At 49.6% G+C, this 19,247-nt stretch overlaps 1 protein-coding gene across 1 annotated transcript in view; it reads right to left on the minus strand.

Moving 5' to 3' along the window:
* Positions 1 to 2,505: 2,505 nt before the first annotated feature.
* Positions 2,506 to 19,247, minus strand: part of Stk10 (serine/threonine kinase 10) — a 94,424-nt gene continuing 77,682 nt past the window's right edge. Inside the window, exons 13-19 of the mRNA XM_075941364.1 lie at positions 17,419 to 17,511; positions 14,368 to 14,497; positions 13,437 to 13,561; positions 12,410 to 12,598; positions 11,559 to 11,684; positions 8,586 to 8,699; positions 2,506 to 4,757 (exon numbers count right to left, since the gene is read on the minus strand). Of these exons, the coding sequence (XP_075797479.1) occupies positions 4,620 to 4,757; positions 8,586 to 8,699; positions 11,559 to 11,684; positions 12,410 to 12,598; positions 13,437 to 13,561; positions 14,368 to 14,497; positions 17,419 to 17,511 (915 nt within the window). The 3' untranslated portion in view covers positions 2,506 to 4,619. The remainder of the gene's footprint in view (positions 4,758 to 8,585; positions 8,700 to 11,558; positions 11,685 to 12,409; positions 12,599 to 13,436; positions 13,562 to 14,367; positions 14,498 to 17,418; positions 17,512 to 19,247) is intronic.

Consider the following 19,247-nt stretch of genomic DNA (forward strand, 5'->3'; position numbering starts at 1 on the left):
GGGATCTCTGAGTTCGAGGCTTGTGGAGGCCCAAACTTGTGAGCCTGTTTCCACCTTGCCTGAAGGTCAGAGAGTTTCAGCTTGCTCAAAATTGTTGCCACCACCCTGGCCAAATGTCAGAGAGTTGGGGAACTTATTTCTGTTCCTTCAAAGTTATTTCTTATTTCTGTTCCTTAAAGGTCGGTTTCTACGTCAAACGAAATTCCCAACCAAGATTCAGATCAGAGAGTTCTGCTCTCTCAAGGTTATTGTCAACAATTATGGCTAATATCCAGACCTTGTGTTTCAGGTATTGAGAAGTAGGCCTGTTTCTACCTCAAACTGAAGTCTAAGGATCCATCCAGCTAAGTTCCTACTCCCTTGGGGAGATAACAATGGATTCCACACAGGGAGTGCTTTGCCTACAGAATGTTTTGGTCTGGGGTGTGAGTGTTACTTGTCTTGTTCTACCAACAGAATGCTTAACTAAGAATGTAGCCCATAATCTTCAACTGGCCTGTTTATTTTCCTTCTATCCTGTTAATGTGGTTTTTTTTAATTGATTTTTTTTTGAGCTCTACATTTTTCTCTACTCCCCTCTCTGCCTCTCCCCTTCCCCCTTTAGTACTCCCCCAAGGTCCCCACACTCCCAATTTACTCAGATCTTGTCTTTTTCTACTTCCCATGTAGATTAGATCTATGTAAGTCTCTCTTAGTGTTCACATTGTTGTCTAAGTTCTCTGGGATTGTGGTTTGTAGGCTGGTTTTGTTTTATGTTTAAAAAAACCACCTATGAGTGAGTACATATGATAATTGTCTGTGTCTGGGTTACCTCACTCAAAATAATGTATTCTAGCTCCATCCATTTGCCTGCAAAATTCAAGCTGTCGTTATTTTTTTCTGCTGTATAGTACTCCATTGTGTAAATGTACCACATTTTCCTTATCCATTCTTTGGTCAAGGGGGACTTAGGTTGTTTCCAGGTTCTGGCTATGACAAACAATGCTGCTATAAACATGGTTGCGCACATGTCCTTGTGGCACGATTGAGCATCCTTTGGATATATACCCAAAAGTGGTATTACTGGGTCTTGAGGAAAGTTGTTTCCTAATTTTCTGAGAAATCACCACACTGACATCCAAAGGGATTGTACCAGCTTGCATTCCCACCCGCAGTGCAGAAGTGTTCGCTTTACCCCACAACCTCTTCATCAGTGTTTTTGATCTTGGCCATTATTTTAGGCGTAAGATGGAATCTCAGAGTTGTTTTGATTTGCCTTTCTCTGATGACTAAGGATGTTGAACATTTCCTTAAGTGTCTTTCAGCCATTTTAGATTCCTCTGTTGAGAGTTCTCTGTTTAGGTCTGTACTCCATTTTTTTAAAAATTGGATTATGTGTTCTTTTGGTGACCAATTTCTTGAGTTCTTTGTATATTTTGGAGATCAGACCTCTGTCTGATGTGGGGTTAGTGAAGATCTTTTCCCATTCTGTAGGCTGTCATTTTGTCTTGTTGACCGTGTCCTTTGCTTTACAGAAGCTTTTCAGTTTCAGGAGGTTCCATTTATTAATTGTTTCTCTCAGTGTCTGTGTTGCTGGGGTTCTATTTAGGAAGTGGTCTCCTGTGCCAATGCGTTCAAATGTACTTCCCACCTTCTCTTCTATGAGGTTCAGTGTGGCTGGCTTTATGTTGAGGCCTTTGATGTATTTGGACTTGAGTTTTGTGCATAGTGATAGATATGGGTCTATTTTCATTCTTCTACATGTTGATATCCAGTTATGCCAACATCACTTGTTAAATTTTCCATTTGATATTTTTTGCTTCTTTGTAAAAAATCAGGTGTTCAAAGATGTGTGGATTGATATCCAGGTCTTCTATTCGGTTCCACTGGTCCTCCTGTCTGTTCTTATGCCTATAGAATGCTTTGTCTACAGAATGTTTTGGTCTAAGGTGTAAGTGTTATTTGTCTTGTTCTAGCAACAGAATGCTTAACTAAGAATGTAGCCTGAATCTTCAACTGACCTGTTCATTTTCCTTGTATCATGTTAATGCAGTTTTTTTTTATCTTACTCCTCCCTTTTGGCATTGTGGTATTTTAAGCAAATGGAAATTAAATGTGAGTGGATTTCAGTATTCACAGGAACTCCCTCCCAATACTATCCTGTGTTTCTGTTTTATTATTTTCACTCATGTCTTCGTTCTCTTTACTTATTTTTCTAATCCCCATGCCCCTACCCTGGTAAGTGGTGTACTTGTCAAGGCTGGTCTCCGATAGAGGCTAGCCTGGTCTACAGGGCAAATTCCAGGACAGCCAGGGCTTCACAATGTAACCCAGGCTTGAAACAAAACAAAACAAGCAAACCAAAGAATGATACTGAGTAGCCAGAGAGCATATACTTCTTTTCTTTCTCAGCTTAAAACAGAAACTGCAAAGTGTAGCCCTCTGCCTGATGGAGGAGGATCTTGCTGGCAAATCTGGGGAGCACGCCTGTTGTCCCATTCCAACCAGAAAGAACAACCCTGCATGCAAATTACCTTGTTATTTTATTAGAAGCATATTTACATTTTTTTGTTTGCAAAGAACAGTTTACAAATATTTTACACGACGGTTGGAAATGACATACACATTACACCTATCCTTCATGAGGGGAAATATAAGTTAGTTACATTTACTTGGCTGAAGACATCTCTGCCTGTCCCTATACAGAGAACATTAGCACGGGGCATGAGGAATACCGCATGGGCCTTGTCGGCAGCAAGCATTGCACATATGCTAAATGATAAGGCTGGGAGACTAGGCTAGACCCCACTCAAAAGGCACAGTAGAGCAACCAGGGCTCAGGTGTCACTAAGTATAGAAGCAACAATCGCACAAAGGACCAGGAGGATAGTATGAATGATAAGTCAGGAAATGATCAAAGGCTTTACCTGAACCACAAAACTGGAATTTTGCCTAATAGAGCCACTGTCAAGTCCCCTGGATGCCAAAAAAAAAAAAAAAAAAAAAAGCAGATTGTAAACAATGACAGAAGCAGCCCTGCCTACTTCCATCTCCTGGTCCTGCAGGTGTGCGCAGTTTGTTTCTCAGTCACCATGCACCAGAGAGAACAAAGTCAACTGTTCCTCACAACCCCCGAAAGGCAAGCTGATGCTCGCTACCCTGAGAACTATCGCCTTCCTGGACTCTGTGAGTTTCTTTACCGCATACGCGATTGGGGAGCCCTAAGACCTGTTTTCCTATCTGTCTAGCCCAGTCCCTCCTAGGCACCCAGTGAGCATCCGGGGAAACTTTCCAGGGAATTGCCTCAGCATCAGGCAGCTGATGGAGAAATCCTGCTGAGGTCTGAGCCCCTCACCAGCCTCAGGTGCCTGAGTTGGCGGTGGCAGCAGCGGCGGCAGCAGCAGCAGTAGCAGCAGCACTGGGAAGTAGCTTTTAAAGTGTCTTCCTGAGGCGGCCAGCCATTTACAGCTGCTTTAACGGAGCAGAGGCATCAGAGTCAAGAAAGGTTTGTTTTACCAGTGAACACAGGCTGGGTGGGACAGCTGCTCTTCTAGGTTGCGACATACGGTGGGCTGTGGGGCTCAGCATCTCAGAAGGCCACCTGAACCACCCCAAGGCCCAGAACCACAGAGGCTCAGCATCTTTGCTTCTGCATGTTCCTGGGAGTGGGAAGAAGGAAGTCCAAGGGCTCATGAGGCTTAGCTGAAATGTATGGTGGGACCCCAGGACGGGACCAGGGCAAAGGCTGAGTGCCTTCCCAGGGTACCTGCAGACAAGCGGGCGAGGGTGAGGTTGGCATGTGCCAGGCAGCAGAAGTTGGCTGTGGAGAGGCGTTTACTCCTGAACACAGGATCCTGGGTGCAGCCAAATGAGTTGCAAGCTGGCAGTACAGCCTGTGCCTTCTCTGGGCCCTGGTGCCAGCACGCAGCATGGCCCCACCAGCTGCTCCACCTACCATGCTTGGCGGCCCAGGATCAGGCTCAGGAGGCAGCAAGCAGGTTCCATAGGAGGCCAGGGCAGAGGCAGTCAGGGTGGTGTCAGGAGGCCAAGTTGCACGCGTGTGTACATGTGTGTGTTTGTGTGTGTGTGCCCAGCAGGGTGAACATTTCTGGTCTCCCTTCCTCTATTCTGACCCCCACATACACAGCGCCTGGCATCAAGCACCAAGTGAGCTGGCTGGAGCAGTAGAATGAGAACACCCCTGAAAGCTGGCTGCTAGGGACTGAAATGGCTGTTAGGGATGCTTTTGGACACTGTGAGGAACTGCCGGGGGGGGGGGGGGGGGGAGAGGACCTCAAGGATTACAATAAGGATGAGTTCACGGTGACGTCATTGGTAGTACTTATGCTCACAAACAGTAGAGCTGGTGTTTTGGCAAACAGGAGGGGGCACACCCATCACGCCTGTTCCCTGACCCCAAGAGCCCAAATCACTTCCAGGTGATGGGAATGTGAGTCTCGATGAAGTCATCCACCAGAAGCATCAGGGTGGCTCTGGGGACAACTGGGGCACTGCAGGCTGAGGGGCTGGTTCGAGCAGGCACAGAAGCAAAAGAGGTCCTGAGTGACTTGTTCATAGAGGCTTGGAGGCCCCAGTGGTCATGTTGCCACGTCGCCCACCACAGCTCAGAGATGGGGGTATTAGGAAGAGTCCCCAGAGCTGTAGGGGAAGAACTTGCTGGCTCTATTGGGTGTGGTGGGTCCGGGTTCCGCCTCCTCGTTCAGTTTGAAGAACATTTCCTGTTCCCGCTTCTTCTGGTTCAAATCCTCTTCCAAGGCCTGGGGAAGAGAGGGCAGATGGTACTCAGTGGGATGCCAATCATTCCAATGGTAAACAGCACGACCTTCTCTGGACAGCTCCCACCCAGGCTAAGGGGATGGGCAGAAGGTCTCTCCCTTCTCCCTGAGGCGAGCACCCCCACTTCACCTCTTTTTTTTTTTTTTTTTTTGGTTTTTTCGAGACAGGGTTTCTCTGTAGCTTTGGAGCCTGTCCTGGAGCTAGCTCTGTAGACCAGGCTGGTCTCGAACTCACAGAGATCCACCTGCCTCTGCCTCCCGAGTGCTGGGATTAAAGGCGTGCGCCACCACCGCCCGGCTCCCACTTCACCTCTTGCCAGGCACCTTGTGACCTGCTCACAGGCCCAGCGTAAATCCCGAGGAAATGCTGGTAAAGGAATCAGGGACACAGACAGGACTCTCCTGGCAGGGAAGAGCCAGATGAATAGAGAAAAACCAGGGGAGAGGATCTGATAGCAACTCAGTCAGAGATGGCAGACTGACGCCAATCTTTATCAGGGCACTGTGCTGGGAAGACGGCCCCTCTGCCCCTCTAGGGGTCTGAGCCTAGAAATATCGGGATTTCAGAAATCCTCAGGCCACGGGAGGCTGCTTTCCACACAGCACAGGAGCGTCCTTTGGTTACGTGCTCATTTAACCCAACAAACCAGATCCCACCAGAAAAGACTTCCCGAAGATGCTGAGACAGCGCCAGTTCAGAAAGGAAGTGGAAGAGGTGGTGGAGAACACGAACCATCAGACAACTTGTCAGAGGAGAAACTGGATTTATGCAAAATCTTTACTTAAATGCTAACAATTAAAAAAAACCTGAAAAATCACTATATTGCCTCAATGAAGTGTTTCAAAGCCAGGAAGAGCTGAGCATGCCCACTCCAAATGGCCAGGATGTTCCCAAATCTGACAACTTTGAAGTGCTAGTTTGATGCTGCAGTGAAAAATCCACCTCTGACCTCACAGGGCAGGTGGCGATCAAAACGTGGGTCTGCCAAAAATACCTTCTGGCGCCGGGTAGTGGTGGCACACGCCTTTAATCCCAGGTAGAGACAGGAGGATCTCAGTGAGTTCGAGGCCAGCCTGATCTACAGAGTGAGTTCCAGGACAGGCTCCAAAGCTACAGAGAAACCCTGTCTCAAAAAAACAAAAACCAAACCAAAACAAACCAAACCAAAAAAACCCTTCTAGCTGTGTGCAGGGACCCCAGAGACACAGCTGAGTTTCTCTAGACCGGGGTCTGTCAAGGTGTGAGCGTGGAATGTCAGCAGAGGCTCCTGTGCCTGAACACTCAAGCCCCAGGCAGGTGGGGTGGCTGGGGAAGCCAGGGTCACGGGCGGGTGGGGGTTGAGGGGTACAGTTCTGCTCTGCTTCCTGCCATCCGCCTCTGATGTGACCAGAGCCTCAACCCCCAGTGTAGCCAAAATAAACCTTCTGTCTGGTGTTCCACCACAAGACAGGAGAAGTAACCAAGGGGTCTTGTTCCCCAGACATCTCATTATACATATGCAAATAACCCAACCTTGGAGACGGATCTGAAACCCCAAACCAAGCATCTGCTGGAGGGACTGAAGGCTGCAGCTCAAGCCTTGCCTCCTGCCCACCACAAGCATTCCGAGGCAAAGCCTTCGAAGCGGGCAGGACGCGTCTCCTGCTGTGCGCCAGACGGTAAACATTTAAACAAATTTTTCTGAGAATGTCACACACGAATACTGTATTTACCGCATTTCTTCCAACCCCCCCACGTGTCCCCCACTACTTCCTCTCTAATCTGTGACCTCTTCTTCTTTGGTTACCGTTATGAAGTCTATACATGTATGCATGCATATATCCATATGTATATGAATACAGCCTGCTGAGTCCATTTTCTGCTGCTCATTTGTATATGCGTTAGAAATGATTGCTTGGGGTTGGCTAACTTCTCGGGGGCTGAACCCTGGAGAAGACTGATGCTTCTCTTGGCAGCCATTTAACTACCTCTAACTCTTCATCTAGAGTGAGGCCATGCGAGATTTCCCCCCACCCATGCTGGATTGTCAACCTATATTACTGTCATTGTGTAGGCCGTGCTTAGGTGATATTGTTGAGCTCTCATGGGGGCAGTTCCCCTGTCTATAAGGGAGACGCTCTGCTTCTCAGACCAGAGTTTCTGCTGCAAGGCAAAATCAGCCATGCAGAAGGCAAAAGAACAGGTTGCTTTCTAATCAAACTTCTTTACAAATGGGTAGCCGGGCAGACTTAGCCCACAGGCAGCAGTGTGCTAACACTAGCTTCTATAGACACATTTTAGAATGCAGATAATAGGTCTGCATTTTACAGTCTAAAGAGGCAAACTGAGGAGGGAGAGCCCACGACTCTGAGGCTCCGCTCTGTCCTTACAGTGACCCCAGCAAATCAGGAAGTCTGGCTCACTCGGAAGGAAGTCATCAGAATTCTTCTAAAAATACTCCGTAGGGCATGATATAAGGGGAGGACAGTGCCCAAGGCTGCGAACCACAAAGCAAAGGCACAAAGGAACATCACCTCTGGGCCACCATGCCAGCAGCCTCTCAGGCAGCTGTGCCAGAATCCTGCCCTGAGGCACTGCCACAGGCAGAGTGCAGGGCCAGCGCACCAAGCACAGGCCTGCAGTGCTTCCAGGAGCCCAAGTGACTACCTCAGGTCATGGGCAGCTGCTGGGAGAAACGACTGTGCAGTTTCAGGATGTGCCCGGAAAGAGAAGCCCAGAACTGGACAGGCAGATGTACGTTCATTCTGTGATGCAGAGCCAGCGGGAACACTGTGTACCTGTGGGCTTAGTGTCACAAGTCCCAGCAGGCTACAGCCTGTCTCCAGTCCAGGTACACAGTGGCTAAAAAAAACCCCTCAGGACATCAGGCCAAGTGGGGCACAAGGTCAAGGGTAGTTTAAGGTGGCTATGCTGCTTTGATACATGCTGTGGGCGAATGACCGCTAAATGGTCCTACGATCTCATCTCTCCCATGGCCGCACTGAAGCCTGCAATGACTGTGCTAGTCACTTGTCATTTCTGCAACAAAACACCTGTCAGAGGCAATTAAAGGAAGAAACAGTCTGTTTTGGTTCACAGTCTGAGGGTCCAGCCCATCATGGGGAGGTAATATGGCAGGAGCAGGGGGCACCTGGTCACACTGCTCAGGCCCCGCAGAAAGGAGTCTGTCAAAACATCAATGAGCTAGGATGAGTTCCTTCTCTACAGCTAAGGGCCCAGTCCAGCCTGACTCCAGCCTGCAAGACCCTGAAGATGCCCGGGAGAGATCCCCAACTTTGGAACCCTGTTACTATAGAGTTTGATAGAAAGTGTGACTTAAGCTGCTAAGTCTATGACTGTTTGCCTTGGTGCAGGGGATGAACACAGAGTGTCGCACGTGCTAGGCAGGCGCTCTCCCCTCGAGCTGCACACTAGCCCAAGCACACCTATTTAAACATCAGGAAACCAATCTAGAAAGTAAACTAGCTGCTGCTGCTGGCCTTTGATCTCACGGAGCGACTTCCTAGGAGAAACGCCCCACAAACAGGGCCTCCAGCCGGGCGGCACGACTGACTGCTGCTCACGACAGGTCCTCTGCTTCCACGGGGCAGGGGTCCTCTGCCCCAGGTGTATATGGACCAGTGGGTGAGGAGGCTGCTATCCCAGGGTACGAGGGCTACCAGCGTTTTAGCACAACAGGTAGGTGGGTCCTGTCTCTCAGGGACAGACCAATTTTAAGGATGACACAAAGCAAGGATCCAAAAATAGGGAGGCTTCAGATGTCCTAGGCAGGTACCTGTGGTATGGCACCCACCAGCCCAATTCGGTACCTTCTTGCGCGGCCGCAGCTTGTCCCGCCATTCCTTCAGGCTCTGGTTATGGCTCTCGTCCAGGGCCTTCAACTTCTGTGTTTCATGTTCCACCAGCAGGTGACACTTTTCATTCTGGAATAGGCAGATAAAGGCAGTGAAAGTGAGGAGGCAGAAGCCCGGGGAACCAGACCCCCTGCACCCTCGAGAGCACCGCAACTACCATGGGCTTATTATGCCTTAGCCATTAGCCACGACTCTTCACGTGGTAATACAGTTGCAACAAGCAATGCCTAGAGGACTATTCCAGAACACAAATGGTAATAGTTTTGAGTGGGTAAATTTACAGAAAATTTGTGACTTTCTTTTGCGTGTGTGTGATATGGGAAGTGATGTATGCTGTGAATATGTTTTATTGTCATTGGTTAATAAAGAAGCTGAGTTCGGTCAATGGCTTAACAGAGTAAAACCAGGCTGAAAGAGATAGAGAGAGTAGGCAGAGTCAGAGAGACGCCATGTAGCCACCTGCAGGAGACAGATGTGCTAGAACCTTGCAGGTATGCCACTAGCCTCATAATAAAATATAAACACTAAACCTCGGGCGGTGGTGCGCACACGCCTTTAATCCCAGCACTCGGGAGGCAGAGGCAGGCGGATCTCTGAGTTCGAGACCAGCCTGGTCTACAAGAGCTAGTTCCAGGACAGGCTCCAAAGCCACAGAGAAACCCTGTCTCGAAAAAACCAAAAAATAAAAAATAAAAAAAAACAACACTAAATAATGGAAATGGGTTAATTGTAAGATATAAGAGTTAGCCAGAAATACGCTTAAGCTATTGGCCAAACAGTATTGCAAATAATACAGTTTCTAAATGATTATTTCAAGTCAGAGCAGCAGGGAACGAATGACAGGCCTCCAACTACAAGTACGTGTGTGTGTGTGTGTGTGTGTGTGTGTGTGTGTGTGTGTGTGTGTGTGTGTGTATCGTGTGGGCATGTGTGGGCATGTGTGGGCATGCAGGCCATGGTGGACATGTGGAGTCACTTCTCACTTCCCCCCTTTGCATGGTTCTGGGGGGTCAAACTGAGACTGTTAGGCCTGTACACTGAGCCATCCCGCCTACCCTTCTGTGGCTTTCTTCTGACATTGTCTAAGTTGTCTGTTTTTTTCCAGAATGTCCTGGAACTCCCTTTGTAGACCAGGCTGGCCTTGAACTTACAGAGATCCACCTGCCTCTGCCTCCCGAGTGCTAGGATTAAAGGCATGCATCACTACTGCCTGGCTGTCATCTGTGTTTTTTTAAAAATGTTTTGGGCTAGTGAGGTGACTCAGTGGGCAAAGCATCGTCAACTTGGCGACCTGAGTTTGGTCCCCAGAACCCACTCTGGAAGGATGACAGAACTGGCTCCCAAAAGTCCTCTGAACTGCACATGTGTGCCAGGGCGTGCCCAAACTCACAATATACATTTGCATAAAATAAGTAAATAAATAAACTGCAGCCTGCAATTCCTGGTCTGAAGCCACCCTCCTGCTGGTGTGTGCCGCTGCAGGTGCGTGCCGCTGTAGGTGTATGCCACTACAGGTGTGTGCCACCACAGGTGCGTACCACTGCAGGTGCATGCCGCTGCAGGTGCGTGCCGCTGCAGGTGCGTACCACTGCAGGTGCGTGCCGCTGCTGGTGCGTGCCGCTGCAGGTGCGTGCCGCTGTAGGTGAATGCCACTACAGGTGTGTGCCACCACAGGTGCGTACCACTGCAGGTGTGTGCCGCTCGCTGCAGGTGCATGCCGCTGCAGGTGCATGCCACTACAGATGCGTGCCACTGTATCTAACTACAATATTTTTTATGGCAACCCAAGCAGGCTAAATCTATGTGTATAATTATTTACCTACAGAAATTATATGTATAATTGTGCATTTGTCTAGTTATATATTGCATGACATATGTAACTAATATATAATATCTCTTGCCTTGTGTCATTTTCTGAGGAGAGATCCCTGGCAAAGAACAAGGCTGAGGCTAGCCCCATCTCCACAGCACGCTCTGAGGTGAGTCATCTGCTTCATAAATTTTACCTGAAATCTATCTGGTAGACAGGAGTGAGGTCTCCTCTGGCTCCCTGCAGGGACTCAGTCTAAGGAAGGACAAGACCTTTATCCCCACACAAGGGCCCTTCAGGTTGGGGCAGGAGAGACCCTCAGAAGGGTTTTATTTTGAGCCTCAAGCTGAAAGCTTCTGGGAGTTTACAAAGTGGTCTAATCAGGAATACTCGGAGCAGCACTGTTGCTGTGACCGACTGTGTGAGGCATGTCAATTTACATGGGTCTCTCAGTCAATATTCACATAATGCCTTGAGAAAGGAATGCAAGTGTTTGACTAACGTCCGCACGGAAGAGTCCCTGCCTGGCAACCTCCAATGCTGGCCATTTCTCGGGAGCCTCCCTGCCTCTCCACAAATTTCCACCTGGGCCCAATGGCCTGAGCCACTTCCTGAAAGCCATAGAGGATGGAATCTGGGACTCATCTGTCAGGAACAACAATGCCTGGATCAGCCACAAGGGGGCCCCAAGTACCAGATCCTGGACTGGGCCTTCAGATGCTCTGCTGTCCAGACACGGGTGCTAGGTCTGCCAAGTTCTGATGGACAAATACCTCCTGCTAGTTGATATCCCTAACACCAGGGGCCAAACACCAGGGGCACCCAAAGCCAGGATTCCCGCACAAGCAAAGGAACCACATGGCAGCTCAGGTCCCGGAGTGTGAGGCACTTTCAGCTCTGTCACCCCAAGTCTACACAGCAATCCTGCCACACTGGAGCCACTGCCTCCGCCCTACGGCTATTTTAGAGGAGGCGTGTCTGCGAGGGTCGTACAGCTTATCCAGTGTAACACAGATGGAGCAGTATGGCAGGCTGGAATCGGCGCACCTGGGGCTGCCTGCCGAGGATGTGGGTCTGCTGTGGAGCCCTTGGGGAAGCTGAGGCTCGGGGCTGATTACCTGCAGCTGCTGCAGCTCGCTCATGTTGCTCTCGCACTGGGCCACCATGTCCCGCATCTGGTTCTCATGTTTCTGCTGCTGCTGCAGCCTCTCAGCCTTCTGCCTCTTCTCCTCCTGCTGGGAGAACTGCAGAGAGAGGAGGGTACTGTGGGTGCTCACCTGGGTGGCTGGGTGAGGGCTTCGCCAGCCTCTGCCTGAGTCAGTGAGGCCCCTCCCAGGGACTGGGCAGCAATGCTCAGAGCCCAGCCTACCTCAGGCTATGCTCTCACTATTGAAACTCCTGTCCTGAGTGGAGACCCAGCCTCTGTCCCCACACTGGTAGGGACCAGACAAGGTGAGGTGACATGTGCTAGGACAGTATACACAGAAATCACAGGGGCCTACATCAAATAGAAAACACAAAAGGAGGCTCTTGGGTGAGAACAGAGAACACCACGCACATAAAAGCATGGGATCGGGACTGGAGAGATGGCTCAGTGGTTAAAAGCACTGGCTGCTCTTCCAGAGGACCCAAGTTCAATTCCCAGCACCCACATGGCATCTCACAACTGTCTGTAACTCCAGTTCCAGGTAATCTGTCTCCCTCACAGACATGCATGCAAAACACCAATGCACATAAAATAAAAATAAATATTAAAAAAAAGTGTGGAATCATGAAAAGCCCCCGTACATGACAAGTGTCAAGAGTGGATCTATCTGTCCACCAGGGAGGAGTCCCTGGGATACTGAAGCTCCCAGGCCCTGACTGACTTACACATCCCCTCCCAGGACCCTGTCCTTCCATGGCATTACCAGGTCTTACCGGGTCCCTCCTTGACCACTCCCCATAGCCTACCGGGTGCAGCCCCCACCTGCTTGATCTTCTCGCGCTGCTCAGAGGCACTGCCCGCGCCATTGATGTGCAGGCTCTTCTTGTACATGGCCATGCGTGTCTTGCCGTCGCTCCTCTGGATCTTGGGGAGCCGCGCCTTCTCCTGCTGCTGTCTAATTTTCAGCTGCTCCATCATTCGTTGGTTGTAGCGCTGCATCTGCTCCCGTTCCTGGAGGGACACCAGGCCGAGGTCAGGGGAACGCTAGGCACAGAGGTGCTTCGGAGCCAAAGGTCACCTCAGCACACGAGCCAGGGAGTCAGAACAGCATAGCTCACAGTTCATGTCTACGGCTCAACACTATCTGTTCTTTAAAATTCTTTTTACATTTACTTATTTTATTGGGCGGGAGCGGGTTAGGCATGAGCATGACACTCAGAAGACAAGTTTTTCCGCTATGAAGGTTCTGGGAATTGAACTCAGGTCATCAGGCTTGGTGGCAAGCTCCCTTATCCACGAAGTCATTTCACCAGCCCTGGTTTTTCTGTTGTTGCTGCTGTTTTTCTTTTAATATTACAGTGTCCCCGACTACTGATGGTTTGACCCACAGTTTTCAGACTTCACAATGGCATAAAAACAGTGTGACTCAGCTAAGCCCAATTCTGAATTTTCCTGGGCGAACAAAATCTAGTTCAGTATTCTGGATACTGGGCAGTGGCAGTGAGCTCACATGTCCCTGAGGGGACGTACCCTACACTGGGCTGCCTCAGAGCCGGGCTAAGCAAGGCAGCCTGGAGGCGGCTTGTTATCTTCAACTCAGGATGGTGCTGGGGATAGAAACCCTCAGCAAGCCAATAAGCATCACCCTCTCTGTTCTTTCTCTTTTTGGGGGTTGGGGGTGGCGCAGTTTCAAGCAGCCCAGCACTGAGGCATTGGGGTGAGCAGAGGAGCCGTCTGTATCATCTGTGGCCCTTAAACAACTTCCGTGATTTCTGCCCCTCAAGCAGGGCACCCAGGAGACAGTCACAGCAGCCCCTCCCGGGTGCCCTGCATCCCACCTTAGCCTTACCTTCTCGTGCTTGCGCAGCAGGTCATGCCGCTGCAGGAAGTACTGGTCCTTAAGTTGCTGCTTCACCAGCTGATGCCGCTCCTGCAACTGGTGCTCCTCCATCTCCCACAGGGCTGCCTCACGCTCTGTGGAGGACACACCACCCACACGGTAAGGAGTGGACGGGGCCAGAGACCAGACAGATCTCCCGCCCCCTCCCCACCTCATCAGGCTCCTGCTGGGACTGATGACCAACCCGGTGCTGGGCTCAGAGGAATGGGCACCTAGGCTACCTCATTAAACCACACTGGCTGATCTGAGTGGAGCAGAGGAAACTAAGAGATGACGAGCCCCCACAGCCTGGGAGCTTAGGAGCTGCGGCAGGTCAGCAGGCAGGGAGCAGCTGGAGCTGGGACAGAGGCCCCAGCTTCCTCCTCTACCAAATGACACAAGCATACCCTGAAGAGGAAATGTTCTTCACAGACACTTTTTAAGGAAAATCTACATTAACACCCCTTTTTTTCTGCTGGGCAAACGAGAAGGGCTCTGAGGGAGAACCTGTGTGAAGATAATGCGGGTGAGACCGTCCTGTGAGGAAGCAGATCCTCAGAGGGCACTGATCTGCTGGATCCTTGGGCTTCCTTTCTGTTGCTTCTAAGCCATTTGGGCTTGGAATTCACTTGGAGTAGCGTCAACAGATCAAGACGCATAGGAACTCTCCTCAGGGCGGTCCCTCCCTACACGTTAGGCTCATAGTGGGAGCTATAGGCGAGGACAGCAAGAGGTCGGGGTGAAATCTGACTAGCACACAGTGGGGCAAGCGGCGGTCACACAAGCTGCTGCTTCCGTGTGCTGTGGTAACGGCTATCCTTGCCTCCCTCCTGACTTCCCAGGGGCCAGGGGAGGGAGGGTTGCCTCTACTTCCGTCATCCCGAGTGACTCTGGGCCCTACCTCGGAGGAGCTCCTGCTTCTTGCTGAGGCATTCTCGCTCCTTGTCACAGATCTCATGCCTGTTTTCTATGGTGAGCTTCTTCATGGCCAGCTCCAGGTCCTCCTTCTGCTTGGCTACAAAGTCTCGGTCCTGAGGGAAGGACAATGAGGCTTGGGTAACTTAGCGCATGCACACACGCTCTCTCTCACTGTGAAGATGAGGGCCTGTCTGCCTCTCTCACCAGCCTTGGTTTGTTTGTTTAAACTGTTTATTTCATGTGTTTGAGTGCTGACTGGCATGTGTGTGTATGTACCACACGTGCCTGCGGAGGCCAGAAGAGGGCCCCGAGTCTCCTGGAACTGGAGTTATGTCCGCAGGCTGCACAATATGTGTGCTCTCTGCTGAGTCATCTCTCCAGCACCAAGCCCTGTGTTTAAAAAAGTTATCTGCTCATAATAATCGTGAAGGTGTGGGCTGGAGAGATGGCTCAGAGGTTAAGAGCACTGACTGCTTTTCCAGAGGTCCTGAGTTCAATTCTCAGCAACCACATGGTGGTTCACAACCATCTATGATGAGATCTGGCGCCCTCTTCTGGCCTGCAGGCAAACATGCACTGTATACATAAGAAATAAATAAAATCTTCATAAAAAAATCATTGCACGGATGCAGTGTGCTGTTTCAGGACATGTGTGCCTGTGTACTGAGGAGTTGGGGGGAATTTGTATGTCTAACACCTCAGACAGTTATCATTTCTTTCTGTAAAACATTGAAGACCCTCTTCTCACTGTATTGAAAATACATTATTATTGGGTAGGGTCATCCTTTTCTGTGCTACTACTGAACACAAAAACCCATTTCTTTATTTGGTTAGAAATAGACAGGTTGTGAGGGGCACTGAAAAGACTGGAAATCTGGAGTCAGGTCAAGTACTAGACTTTGCCCCACTGCCCTCAACTCTGCAGCATCTCCTTTCTGAGCTTTGTTTCTTCTGCAAATGGAAAACCAAAGAGCTTCTACCCCAAGGTACCACAAACACTTGACCAGATCGTATGTCAAGCATCTGTGAACATGGGCTACAACTGCTTGCACCCAGGGCTCAGGAGGCAGAATGTCCAAAGATCCCACAATGGAGAAAACAGGAGCATTCCAGCAAGGGGTGAGAGGCTGGACCGAGGGTAGGGTCAAGCTGGGAGGGGCCGGGAGGGCCAGGCAGCAGCAGGCACAGTGAGGAAGGCCTCAGCTCATGGACAAAGGGAGAAGGTTTTAAGCTGAAGGGAAAAAGGGTGACAGGGTCAGATTTGGATTTCATACCGACAATACCTGCTGGTGCAAGAGAAAGAAGAAGTACAGGAAAGCAAGAGGAAGCAGGGAGGATAGCTGGGAGAGCTGTAACAATGGTGGGGATCCAGCAACATTGCCAGATACACGGGTCCAAAGATGGGAGAAATATGGACGGATGGATGGATGGATGGGTGGGTGGGTGGGTGGATATATGTATGTGTCTGTGTGTGTGTGGTGTATATCTGTGGTGTATGTTTAGTATATATGTGCTATAGAGATTTGCATTGGTACGGTATTGGTTTACTGATACAAATTTAAGGTCAACTTTGTTATACTGTGTATATGTATTTCTGATCTTGATTAAGGTACTGTGTTTGTCCAGCATATTTAAAAATGTAATGTATAAAGCTGGGCGGTGGTGGCGCACGCCTTTAATCCCAGCACTCGAGAGGCAGAGGCAGGCGGATCTCTGTGAGTTCGAGGCCAGCCTGGTCTACAAGAGCTAGTTCCAGGACAGGAACCAAAAAGCTAAGGAGAAACCCTGTCTAGAAAAAATCCAAAAAAAAATGTAATGTATAATTAAGAAATATAGGTTAATAGATAGTCATCCATGATAGTGAAGCTTGCAGTTAGGTTTTCTAGATATAGAGATGTATTTCAGATAGATAGGCATTCTTCAAGCCTTTCAAAGATAATGTACCTCCTGTTTACTTAGGTAATATTATATTCTCCTGGAGTCTTTATTATAGTTGTCCTTAGTTATAATAAAAGACCAAGTAGATATAAATATTGTAACTGTAATTCTTGCTTGATAACTGTTTTACGTAATTTAATTGTGTTAAAGTTAAAACCTTCCTTTTTATTTAAACAGAAAAAAGGAGGTGATTGGGATTCCCCTCTGTATGCTGTGATTACCATTGGTTAATAAAGGACTGCTTTGAGCCTATAGCAGAGCAGGGCAGAAAGAGCTAGGTGGGGAAAACTAAAGTAAATGCAGAAAGAAAGAAGGGTGGAGTCAGAGAGAAGCCATGCAGCTCAGCCAGAGACCAACTCTGGAACTTTAGCTGGTAAGCCACAGCCACGTGGCGATACACAGTTTAATAGAAATGGGTTATGTATGAATTAACCAATAAGAATCTACAGATAATGAGCCAAGCAGTGATTTAATTAATACAGTTTCTGTGTAATTATTTCAGGGCTAAGCAGCCAGGAACCAATTAGTGGCCTCCTTCTACATATATGTATGTTGCATGGTATGTGTTGGGACATGTGTGTGTTGTGTGTTTATACAGTGTATTATATGTGTGGGGAGCATGTGTCATGTGTGCGTGTGTGTGTGTATGTGTATGTACCAAGCTTCAGGAGGTGATGGAGAAGTAGAGGGAAAGGATGGGTCAGGAACAACAAAAGTTCTGGCCCCAAAACAGGACAGGGACAAGTTCCTCCTCAGGACATAATAACAGAGTTAGGTCTGAAGACTTTGATGTCCTTTAGGCACCAAGTAGGCAGGTGACTGATCTTGGTTGACAGGTGATGTGACATATAAACAAGTTGCAGTAAGGTAGGCTGGACTAAGGTGCAGGCTGCATTGGCCAGAGACACCAGGGCTCACTCTTGGGGTGCAAGGGTGATCAGGGAGGATAACCACGGGGCCAATGAATGATGGGCTAGATTTAGGCATTCAAAACAGGAGGTGGGTATTGAAGCAGCAAGCCTGGGCAAGTTAAGGGGAGAAGGATTTGGGTCCCTGCTTCATGACTGTGGCTAAGTGACCAAGTCTGGGGACTCACGAGTAGCTGCTTCTTCTGTGAGTGTTCCTCCATCTTCTGCTTCATGCTCTCTTTCCGCTGCTGCCGGGGCAATTTCTCAACCTCATTCTTCACCTGTAGCAAACATGGCAGAAGTCACCTTACACCAGGTAGCTCCATCCCCGAGCTGTGACACGCCCCCAGATGTTGGTAGATGTGGTCAACGTCTCAGAGAGTCGGGGACAGAAGACTCATAGTTGATAGGCACAGGCTTACGTAAAATTCCTAAATGAATAGTGTATCTGTGCACCGTGGCCTCTGTGTCAGTATGGTGCCCTGTCCCAGCTCAGTGACCCTGAGAGCTATCACAGACTTAGAACTGTGCTTTTACAAGCTGACTGCTTTGGTCCAGGGGACAGATTAAAGCAGCAATAGACAGAGAGCCCAGGTTCTGAGTTCTCTGTTAAAAACATGGAAGACACAAGCAACAAACACTCTTACATCTGGTGACGGAGGGAGGAGGCAGAAGAGGCATAAAAGCAGAGTCCTGTGGGGCCACTCATCAGAGAGGCAGACCCAAGGCCTCACGGGACCCTTTTCGGGCCAGCACTGCTCTCTGGCAGAGCCGTGCAATGAATGGCAGGTGGGCGGGGAGCGAGTTGAGCGAGTTCCACCAGGCGGCAGATAAGCAGCATTCCCGGGCAGTGACGTCCTTGAAGTTACTGAACATCTCAGCACCTCTTTTTCCCAACCAGAAAACAATCTAGCTTTTAACTAAGAAGCCCCCAGGGTTCCTTCCAGGGATATGGCGTGCAGGGCTAGGGAACTCCGAACCATTTAATAAGCTCAGCTTCACGACAGGGACACACTCTGAGAAACAAGTCATTACACAATTTCATCAGCATGCAAACTGAGTAAACCTTGGGAAACCTAATGAACCGACTTTCCCCTCGCCATAGCTCCCGGTACAGTACAGCGACCATCTGCACGGAAGTTATGCTGCATGGGAAACCATGAATGGCCTAGAGGTGACTGAAGGCGCTCAGAAGGTGTGTGCGGGTTATACATCGCTGTGTAAATGCAGGAGCCTTAAACCCGGGGGTGCCCCCGAGTGAGTCAGTGAGGAACATCTATACGGTTCACTGGACTCGGGACTGGAACCCCAAGAATTCTGGAAAGAGAGTAAACGTGAGCCTACGATGAGCTGCTGCTGAGCAGAGGGCCATCCTCAGACCACAGCAATCAAGCCTGGAAGAATAGCCCCAGGGACACTGAATGCAGTGTCCTCCTGAGAAGCTGAAAGGACGCAGATGTCAAGCTTCTTCTTCCCATGAAAACTTTCAAACAAAACCATGTCAGACTAAACTGGGAACTTTGGTGTGACTCAGTGGTAGGGAACCTGCATAGCACACACGAGGGGCTTTCCCAGGGGAGGGAGGGAGATGTCTCAGCCCTGTCTGTGCACAGGGCATCTGGGGCTCAAGTGCGGCCCATACCTCCCCATGTTGGGGAAGCTAAGGGCTGGGACACCCTTCTGTAGACTCCCAGGAGGAAGGAGGCGAATAAGCAGACAGCAGCACCCAGCACTGGGCGCAGAAGTCCCCAGCAGAGCACAGTCTGCCAGGCTATGGCTCTGGGAATCGGGGTCACATCATCTCAGGGCCATGCATGTCCTTGCCTCCCACTTCCAACTGAGGGAGGAGGAGGACAACCAAAAGAGGGCGGAGCACAGGGGACAGCATCTGCTGGGCTTCTCCTGCATTGCCTCCCCTTGTGGGAAGAGCACCTCCAACTTTAGAGGCCACCATCTCTTTCATCTTTCCTGCTCTCTTTCATCTAAGCGGATGTGAAAGAAGTTAACAGAAGCCACT

The sequence above is a fragment of the Microtus pennsylvanicus genome, chromosome 11 (genome assembly GCF_037038515.1).
Source record: "Microtus pennsylvanicus isolate mMicPen1 chromosome 11, mMicPen1.hap1, whole genome shotgun sequence".
NCBI classification, from domain to species: Eukaryota; Metazoa; Chordata; class Mammalia; order Rodentia; family Cricetidae; genus Microtus; species Microtus pennsylvanicus.